The sequence below is a fragment of the Littorina saxatilis genome, linkage group LG10, assembly GCF_037325665.1.
Source record: "Littorina saxatilis isolate snail1 linkage group LG10, US_GU_Lsax_2.0, whole genome shotgun sequence".
NCBI classification, from domain to species: domain Eukaryota; kingdom Metazoa; phylum Mollusca; class Gastropoda; order Littorinimorpha; family Littorinidae; genus Littorina; species Littorina saxatilis.
In genome coordinates, this window is record NC_090254.1 from 36,794,725 (window position 1) to 36,805,562 (window position 10,838).

The following is a 10,838-nucleotide window of genomic DNA, read 5'->3' on the forward strand; positions in this document are numbered from 1 at the left end:
TTACGTTTATCTTATTCTCCATTATTTGCTGATTCCAAAAACATATCAATATGTTATATTTGGATTAAAAACAAGCTCTGAAAATTAAATATATAAAAATTATTATCAAATTTTTTTTTTCGAAATCAATTTAAAAACACTTTCATCGTATTCCTTGTCGGTTCCTGATTCCAAAAATATATAGATATGATATGTTTGGATTAAAAACACGCTCAGAAAGTTAAAACGAAGACAGGTACAGAAAAGCGTGCTATCCTTCTTAGCGCAACGAATACCCCGCTCTTCTTGTCAATTCCACGGGCACTGCCTTTGCCACGGGCGGTGGAGTGACGATGCTACGAGTATACGGTCTTGCTGCGTTCAGTTTCATTCTGTGAGTTCGACAGCTACTTGACTAAATATTGTATTTTCGCCTTACGCGACTTGTTTATATTTAGTCAAGTTTTGACTAAATATTTTAACATCGAGGGGGAATCGAAACGAGGGTCGTGGTGTATGTGCGTGTGTGTGTGTGTACATGTGTGTGTGTGCGTGTGTGCGTGTGTGTGTATGTGTGTGTGTGTGTAGAGCGATTCAGACTAAACTACTGGACCGATCTTTATGAAATTTGACATGAGAGTTCCTGGGTATGAAATCCCCGAACGTTTTTTTCATTTTTTTGATAAATGTCTTTGATGACGTCATATCCGGCTTTTCGTGAAAGTTGAGGCGGCACTGTCACGCCCTCATTTTTCAACTAAATTGGTTCAAATTTTGGTCAAGTAATCTTCGACGAAGCCCGGGGTTCGGTATTGCATTTCAGCTTGGTGGCTTAAAAATTAATTAATGACTTTGGTCATTAAAAATCTGAAAATTGTAAAAAAAAATAAAAATTTATAAAACGATCCAAATTTACGTTTATCTTATTCTCCATCATTTGCTGATTCCAAAAACATATAAATATGTTATATTCGGATTAAACACAAGCTCTGAAAATTAAATATATAAAAATTATTATCAAAATTAAATTGTCCAAATCAATTTAAAAACACTTTCATCTTATTCCTTGTCGGTTCTTGATTCCAAAAATATATAGATATGATATGTTTGGATTAAAAACACGCTCAGAAAGTTAAAACAAAGAGAGGTACAGAAAAGCGTGCTATCCTTCTTAGCGCAACTACTACCCCGCTCTTCTTGTCAATTTCACTGCCTTTGCCGTGAGCGGTGGACTGACGATGCTACGAGTATACGGTCTTGCTGAAAAATGGCAGCTACTTGACTAAATATTGTATTTTCGCCTTACGCGACTTGTTTATATTTAGTCAAGTTTTGACTAAATATTTTAACATCGAGGGGGAATCGAAACGAGGGTCGTGGTGTATGTGCGTGTGTGTGTGTGTGTGTGTGTGTGTGTGTGTGTGTGTGTGTAGAGCGATTCAGACTAAACTACTGGACCGATCTTTATGAAATTTGACATGAGAGTTCCTGGGTATGAAATCCCCGATTGTTTTTTTCATTGTTTTGATAAATGTCTTTGATGACGTCATATCCGGCTTTTCGTGAAAGTTGAGGCGGCACTGTCACGCCCTCATTTTTCAACCAAATTGGTTCAAATTTTGGTCAAGCAATCTTCGACGAAGCCCGGACTTCGGTATTGCATTTCAGCGTGGTGGCTTAAAAATTAATTAATGAATTTGGTCATTTAAAAAAGGAAAATTGTAAAAATAAAAAAAAATTTATAAAACGATCCAAATGTACGTTTATCTTATTCTCCATCATTTGCTGATTCCAAAAACATATAAATATGTTATATTCGGATTAAAAACAAGCTCTGAAAATTAAATATATAAAAATTATTATCAAAATTAAATTGTCCAAATCAATTTAAAAACACTTTCATCTTATTCCTTGTCGGTTCCTGATTCCAAAAACATATAGATATGATATGTTTGGATTAAAAACACGCTCAGAAAGTTAAAACAAAGAGAGGTACAGAAAAGCGTGCTATCCTTCTTAGCGCAACTACTACCCCGCTCTTCTTGTCAATTTCACTGCCTTTGCCATGAGCAGTGGCCTGACGATGCTACGAGTAAAATGGCATTGCGTTCAGTTTCATTCTGTGAGTTCGACAGCTACTTGACTAAATATTGTATTTTCGCCTTACGCGACTTGTTTACATTTAGTCAAGTTTTGACTAAATGTTTTAACGTAGAGGGGGAATCGAGACGAGGGTCGTGGTGTATGTGTGTGTGTGTGTGTGTCTGTCTGTCTGTGCGTGTGTGTGTGTGTAGAGCGATTCAGACTAAACTACTGGACCGATCTTTATGACATTTTACATGAGAGTTCCTGGGAATGATATCCCCGGACATGTTTTTCTTTGTTTTGATAAATGTCTTTGATGACGTCATATCCGGCTTTTTGTAAAAGTTGAGGCGGCACTGTCACACCCTCATTTTTCAATCAAATTGATTGAAATTTTGGCCAAGCAATTTTCGACGAAGGCCGGACTTCGGTACTGCATTTCAGCTTGGTGGCTTAAAAACTAATGAATGACTTTGGTCATTAAAAATCTGAAAATTGTAAAAAAAAACTTTTTTTATAAAACGATTCAAATTTACGTTCGTCTTATTCTTCATCATTTCCTGATTCCAAAAACATATAAATATGTTATATTTGGATTAAAAACAAGCTCTGAAAATTAAAAATATAAAAATTATGATCAAAATAAATTTTCGAAATCAATTTAAAAACACTTTCATCTTATTCCTTGTCGGTTCCTGATTCCAAAAACATATAGATATGATATGTTTGGATTAAAAACACGCTCAGAAAGTTAAAACGAAGAGAGGTACAGTAAAGCGTGTTATGAAGCACAGCGCAACCGCTACCGCGCCAAACAGGCTCGTCACTTTCACTGCCTTTTGCACTAGCGGCGGACTACGTTCAGTTTCATTCTGTGAGTTCCACAGCTTGACTAAATGTAGTAATTTCGCCTTACGCGACTTGTTGTTTTTGTCCGACAAGGCAGATTTTCTCTCTCTTGTATAATAGTAAAAAGAAGACTTTGCTTCAATTATGTGAATGCGGTCTTGTCATTTGAAATTCTTGAATAAATCCTGTTTGAAGACTTAAGGAAAGCAAGAAGGGGAAATGGAGGTCTAACAAAAGGGAAAAGACAAGACGATATTGGCTTTATCTGTTCTCATATATCTACAATTTTGTGTGTATTCAATAATTCCACACACGGTATATTTAAATATTATTCTGAATCAGTTTCCAAGTGCTGCACAAGTATTCGATACAATGCAATAACTTTTGAATCTGTAATCAAAAGTGTTATTATTATTTGCAATCGATGTTTTTGATAATGTCATATCCGGCCTAGGAAAGTTGTCAATAAAATCGATTTTTCACAAACAGATTTAAAAATGATTGCATTGTTCTCCTTATCATTTCCTTGATCCAAAAATATAGATATTTTATATTTACTCAATAAATGTGCTCAGATTTAAAGAAACCCGGTGTATGCAAATACAGTTGTATGCTGGCATGCTTCGCCGGGACTAGCTTGACCCGTCTCTGTTTACGGGTTTCCGCAAAGCCAGGTTTTAGTAGACTCGACGATGTCTAATCTCAGGTTTTCAGTGTCGATATTTTAGTTTCAGGTCGACAGATTGACTAAATATGTTGGTATTGCTTGACGCGACTTGTTTTCCTGTAACCCGGTTTCAGCAGCAAAAATCCCCGGTTGAACTCTTCTCGTTTAGCGTACATACCTTTTGGCGAGGTTCGAAGACAAGGCCGTCGGCACATTGCATGGCGAAGACACGCCTGTCCGGTAGGCAGTGGTAGTACTTGCGGCAGTCGTTAGGGTCAGGTAGCAAGGCCTGGGTGTTCCGTTGAGGACACTCGAACTCTGCCGAGTTTGCAAATGCTGAAACACACACAGGAAGAAGAGATGGTTAACAAATGATGAAAACAAAATCTTTCCGTTTCATTGTCTTGCCATTGCTACGACCATCTTGGGCACATTCTAGGATAAAATAAATCCAAAAACAAAGAGACTGCCAACGTTCCAAAATTCAGAATAAAAAAACAAGAAAGGTAACTTGTTGGAACGTCTCTTATTGACAAAAAGTATTTTGTCAATAACATTCTACCATAAATCAAAGCAACATTTCCTTCTTTGTTTTGTTAATGTCCTGTCCTTTGTTCGTCCACTTTGAAGGATATTAGGTCGAGGTTCTTGTGAATTTGTGGTTGTGTTCTAATTGAACGTTCCAAAAGTTCCATCTTTCTTGGTTGTTATTTCTAACAAATGAACAGTTTAAGTTTTTTCCTGCAATGTATCTTATTTAAAAGAGAATGTCAATAGAGTGAGGAAAAAGTTGTGGGGTTATTGTGCATACATTACATTTGTATTTAAATATGGGAATTTCAGTTAATTTTGAAGCCCCAGGCTTTTGCGTATTTATTCATCAAAATTAGCACTGAAAAGTAGGCCAAGCACAGCTTTGGTTCTGTTAGTGACTGCATGAGGTAAAAGCCGACATTTGAGAATCCCATTTATGAGATTTACAGCTCTCGCGTGGATGTCTAACTGCTCTCTATTGAGAAAGTAGAGGCTCTCTCATGAAGAGGGAGAGAGAGGCAGAGAGAGACAGACAGACAGAGAGACAGAGAGAGACGGAGGGAAACAGGTAGGCAGAACCAGACAGACAGAGAAATACACACAGAGACACAGAGAGATATGAACACAACACGCAATACAACCCCCACCAACGGAAGGGAAAACCCTAGTGGTGTTAACTACGCCATTGTTTCCCATAGTGCATCGCAGCTTCCGGTGTAAAACGGACGCGGAAACCACGAAGGGTCAACAACTTGAGGCGAAGTGTGTCACGGCCGTGTTTGAACTACAGCCGTGAACTGCGGAGTGTTTGTCAAACAACTGGTTGTCTTGTGAGATGTGGTTCTAAGGGAGGGCAGGGGCAAAACTGCAGCTGGGCAGATTAAACAATTGACTTTAGGTAGGGCGAGGACAAATTTGGGAGAGGGATCGAGGAAGATCACGGATGGTAAAAACACAACATTCAGCGCAGAGAGTATTTGAGAGACTGGATGGGATAGGGGGGGAGGGGGGTGTCCGCAGAAATAAGGAAGACACGGGGGAAACGGCAGCCCGGCGAGCAGATTAAACAATTGACTTTAGTTGGGAGGGGTTGGACGAGGACAAATTTGAGAAGAGAAAGTGTCGGAAAGAGTTGGAGGTGGATAGAGGATTAAAAGCTCACAAGTTTTAATCCACAGAGTATTTGACACACTTGGAAGAGGGGCTTGTGGTGTGGCGTTTGCAGAAGGAAGGGGAGCCGAAAAAGGGGGGGGGGGGATAGGAGGAAAACTGCAGCTGATCAGATTCAACAATGCACTTTATTTGGAAGGGTTGGTCGAGGACAATTTGCAGAGAGGGAGAACTGGGATCGTTTACAGAACGTTCTGCGTTTTGGGCTTTGCGCATTACAATGAATGCAATGCGCCTCCCCAAAAACCCAGAGTTAACATCCGGGTATTCATTCAGGCCTTGCCGCATTTGAAAAATATATGCGTATCATTGCTTCGCTCATACGACAGAGTTGGTCTTGAATTTTTTAATGGGAAGTTATGAGGTACAGTCAAAATGTGATCGTTTTTTGAATCATAAATCGGCGGTCCACACCAAAACCTTATAGAGGCAATTAGACGTCCAACATAACCCTTATTAGAAATGATAATCTGAAGACTGCTTTGAGCAGTTTGCTGGAGTTCAGCATTATTCTTTAGTATGATACGAGTTAAGAACAACTCCTTTTCGCAAAACTAGTCTTTACTCAAGACAGACAAAATACAGGACTGGATGGGCACATCATGTCTGCTGCCGTAATTAACACGGCTGTTCCTAGCTTGTGTTTTTGTGTGAGTTAAAAATAGCCCAGCAGAGGGAATAGTTTGGCTACCAACAGCTGCAGCCAGGACACTGTTAAGCTCACTTGCCTGTTATACCCAACTGCTTCTGCGCTATACTGGGAGATTGGCCTTCTCAGTGCATAGCTGCTGTGTTATCTCAGCTGTGGGGAAAGAATGGGTGCTAAAAATAGCCTGCAGCTAGAGTAGCAGAAATGAAGCCCTTTGAACAGCCGTGATATAACAGGCTAATGACCAGACTACCGGTTGGAACCTGCTCTTGGAATTGTACATAAGGCCCGACCAAAACAAACGTCATCTCTCTCTCTCTCTCTCTCTCTCTCTCTCTCTCTCTCTCTCTCTCTCTCTCTCTCTCTCTCTCTCTCTCTCTCTCTCTTTCTTTCTCTCTCTCTCACTCTCTCTCTCTCTCTCTCTCTCTCTCTCTCTCTCTCTCTCTCTCTCTCTCTCTCTCTCTCTCTCTCTCCTGTGAGAGTTTGTCAGGCCCTTTGTCCATATTATTCTCAAAGATATGTTCAATACATGTTACCTCAAAGTTCCTTAGCTACCTTAGCTACTGGCTATCTGTAGAAGATTAAACGATTGGGTTTCAACGAAGAAAAGAACGGCTTGTCATGTTTTGTTGAAGTAAACTGAAGATTATTTTAACTAAAACAAAACAAAAAACATCAACACATTTGTTAAACAGTAGCGTTTGCAAAAAGGGCGAATTAATTGTTTAACAAGCTTCTCTTCCTTGCATTGATTTTGTTCACCTTGAGTAACAGCGTTGCTTTAGCCAGTTGTGTTTGATGCTTCATTGATCACAATTGTTTCGACATTTTCTGGGATCTTGTTTTAGCCTTTGTTTGATACTTGATTCATCAGAAGTTCAACACTTTACTGAGATGTTGCCTTTTAACACACCCCCCGCGGGTTAGGGGGAAGAATTTACCCGATGCTCCCCAGCATGTCGTAAGAGGCGACTAACGGATTCTGTTTCTCCTTTTACCCTTGTTAAGTGTTTCTTGTATAGAATATAGTCAATGTTTGTAAAGATTTTAGTCAAGCAGTATGTAAAAAATGTTAAGTCCTTTGTACTGGAAACTTGCATTCTCCCAGTAAGGTAATATATTGTACTACGTTGCAAGCCCCTGGAGCAATTTTTTGATTAGTGCTTTTGTGAACAAAAAACAATTAACAAGTGGCTCTATCCCATCTACCCCCCCCCTTTCCCCGTCGTGATATAACCTTCGTGGTTGAAAACGACGTTAAACACCAAATAAAGAAAGAAAGAAAGAACAGACTTTTAACACAGTTGTTTTAACATGTCTTGGGATCTCATTTTGGGCCTTTGTTTGATACTTCAACACTTTTCTGAGATGTTGCTTTAGGTTTTGTTTGATCCTTCATTGAACACAGTTGTTATATCAATTTGCTTAGATGACGTGTATTTGTGTACGCAAGTCTGTTTCGGGGAGTACTGGATCGCGGTGAATTGATGGCCACGATTAGAAAAAGCGTCATTGGAAGCCCTGTTCATTTGAAAAAGCGGTGAATTCCTTTATTCATTGTAGGTACAATTGAAGGAATGGATAGAACTGTAGCTTTAGAATTTAGAAGTAGCTCAGCAGATATTGAGATAGAGATAGTATGCTTATGAAAAGCTTTTTATTTGAAATGAGATACTGTTATCACTATAGAGTGAGACAGCATGTGATGGGTATTAAACACCCGTTGATTTATACAAATGTCAACTGAATAAATTTCGTTTATGACATCTTGTGGCCTTTTCCCTAGCTGAACATGATGTAAGCAAGGATACAGAGAGAAGACAAAACTGCACAAATGAAACTTAAAAACGGACAGTTGTTTTAATTTAACATTCCACATTTACGAAAATACAAAACGGACGGCATTTGGTCTTGATATAGATAGCTCCAGCATAAGCATCTGGACATCAATCTAAACAATGTAGTTTACGAATGTTTGTGTAATTTTAAAGGAAGGCTCTGCTATATCCCTGGAGAAAGCGAGCTGCCGATACATTATGGAATTAATCAATTTTTTGCATTAACGTGTTCGTGTTCCCAAGCCATGGGACTTTCGGTGTGAACTTTATATCTTTACCGTGCGCATACGTGGATGTTCGGACACGAAGGAGAGTCTGAACAAAGTTGACACCAGGAAAGGAATTCCTTGTCGAAAGTTGGATTCGAATCCGCCCCGATAGCGACAGACTGGTATCAAAGTCAGTGCCGCTACCGTCTGAGTTATCTCCGCTGCTGACACAAACCTACTCTTTTTTTATCAGAACAGTACGACTAAAGATAATGATTTTGAATGCGTTAAGGATATTCCCGTTCATATCCTTTTGCGTGAGAAATCAAGGTGAGGCTATAAAGAGGATAGTAGCACACATTTGAGATGAGGACAAGATTCATTTAGCGATGGCTAGAGCCACAATTTGAAGAAGACGAATTGTGTTATATCCCTTTGAAAGAATGTACTGTTTTCAATTGTCTTTGAGCGCCTAGATAGCAACGAAATGCTAACCAACATCCAATTATCAATGTTACATTATTTGTTTGAATTTCGAATAGGCCGGCGGGCACAACAAAGGCATTGCAATCAATTACACAGAATAACGGATGAAGGGTTCTGATTCAATGCTATTTCTCGGCCTTTCCAGGACAATGTAGAAACACATGTTGGACTCAAATCCTCCTTATTCTTCACGGGAAAACAAGAAAGATACGAGTTGATTTAGCTTTGCTTTATCTTATGATCCTGTCATTATTTTTCTATACATATCTCTAGTTTTCGTCTGAGTCGTACGTTTTTTCTAATCCATAGACAGGATTTCATCGAGTTAATACTGAGCTGTCAGCAATCATCAAAACGTGTTTATTTTCTTAAAACTATTAGCGAAAGTACGGAAAACTTAAAATTGAAGGCCTCAATGAAGAAGCAATAGAATATCAATCAATCAATCAATCAATGAAGCTTATATCGCGCATATTCCGTGGGTACAGTTCTAGGCGCTCTGCAGTGATGCCGTGTGAGATGAAATTTTATACGGCCAGTAGATTGCAGCCATGTCGGCGCATATTTACCTTTCACGGCCTTATTCCAAGTCACACGGGTATGGTAGACAATTATTAACTGTGCCTAAGCAATTTTGCCAGGAAAGACCCTTTTGTCAATCGTGGGATCTTTAACGTGCACACCCAATGTAGTATACACGGGGGGTGGTTCGGACACCGAAGAGAGTCTGCACACAAAGTTGACTCTGTGAAATAAATTTCCGCCGAACCTGGGATCGAACTCGCGCTGACAGCGGCCAACTGAATACAAATCCAGCGCGCTACCGACTGAGCTATATCCCCGCCAGAAATATAGAAATATAGAAATATAGAAAAGAACACAATAAGTTGAGGTAAAAGAGCAACCAAAAAATATTGGTGGAAAATTTAAGAATGAAACTAGGACGATGTTATAGTAATTTTGACTTATCATCAATCTTTGTGAGTTATATAAGCTTTGCTCTTTCTTGCGCCTTCATTCAACTTGAACAAAAATACAGCTTCTCTCTTTATCTTCAAATCTAGTGCCAAACGTTATCCATGTTAAAACTGTTCATGCTGAAACTGCTGTACGCTGCAGGCTGGAAAAATGATTCTGAAAAACACTTGAGAAGAAGTGCAGAGAATCAAACCGACTGTACCAGAAGAGAAAAGTACAGAAAAAGATAGAAGGGAAGAAAATGGGAAAGACACTATTTTCTGTGAGGTTACCCTCATGAAAAATCGGGCTGCTATATCCCTGGAAAAAGCGAACTGCCAATACAGTATGGACATAGTCAATGTTCTTTCTCCTTTATTCATGTGATCATGTTTCCAAGCCCTGCTACTTTCGCAGAAAAGTGCAGAAAAAGATAGAAGGGAAGAAAATGAGAAAGAAAACATTCTACTCACCAGCTAGTGCCGCTAGACATAAGATGGCCCAAGCCATGTTGGAAGAGCCTGGAGAACGTTCAATGGTCCACCGGGTACAGGAACACGTTGAGCTAAGAGTAGACGTTCTGGGAAGTCTGCAGGCGAAAATTAGGCTTGGTTCTCCTTGTCGAAAAAAGTTTTCCTTGGAAAATTACGAAGAAATGTCAGTGAAAATGATATTCACTCGTCTATGTCCAAGACTTCAATGTCCAACTGCAGCGTGATAAATCCAAGTCGGTAGATTTTCGGAAAGTCTTGTTCGATGCTCTGTGCAGTTTCTTCTCAACGCTGAAGTAGTGTCTTGCGTCAAACTAGATCACTGAACTCTTCAGACAGTTTTCTTATTGCAGAGTGGCTCCAGTAGAATGGGTCTGGCCCATTTTGCGAAAGAAAAGTCTCTGGGTGAACACGAAGATGAATTACACCGGAATACAGCAAGGATGTCCTGCTCGACCGTCGCTTTTCCCCAAAACTCGTTCAACGTTCAAGAGCGAAGCTCAGCACTGAAGACTGTAATGAGGGAACGTCAGCAAAGGGTAGGCTTGTCCTTGTGTCTCTCGTAGAATTCCAAAAGCAGCAAAGCTTAACAGCGAACTCTGAGGATGGAGCCGAGTTTCTTCAGTTGCGGATTGCTCCCAACTGTTGACCAAGGCGTCCAGAGAGTGTGTGCTGTCCAGTCCTGGGACCCCGGGCCTTATATACCCCGTGGACCGTGTTTGCTCGGCCATGGCGCAAGCCAATGTAGCGCCCATCGTTTGCCAACTGCCCTCCAGCCCCTTCCCCTTGCCCTCCTCCTCCTCCCTTTCCCTTGTTGCTTGGACTTGGGATGAAGAGGGGTAAGGACTTTGTCTTCGGCTTCTCCCCATCCCGCTTGTCACCCTCCTCATTCCCTCTTGCCTTTCGTTTGCCTTCTCTCTCTCT

General features: G+C 40.1%; 1 protein-coding gene across 1 annotated transcript in view; it reads right to left on the reverse strand.

Moving 5' to 3' along the window:
- Positions 1-10,566, reverse strand: part of LOC138978717 (mucin-22-like) — a 25,536-nt gene extending 14,970 nt beyond the window's left edge. The window contains exons 1-2 of the mRNA XM_070351508.1: positions 9,897-10,566; positions 3,759-3,916 (exon numbers count right to left, since the gene is read on the reverse strand). Of these exons, the coding sequence (XP_070207609.1) occupies positions 3,759-3,916; positions 9,897-9,933 (195 nt within the window). The 5' untranslated portion in view covers positions 9,934-10,566. The remainder of the gene's footprint in view (positions 1-3,758; positions 3,917-9,896) is intronic.
- Positions 10,567-10,838: the final 272 nt, after the last annotated feature.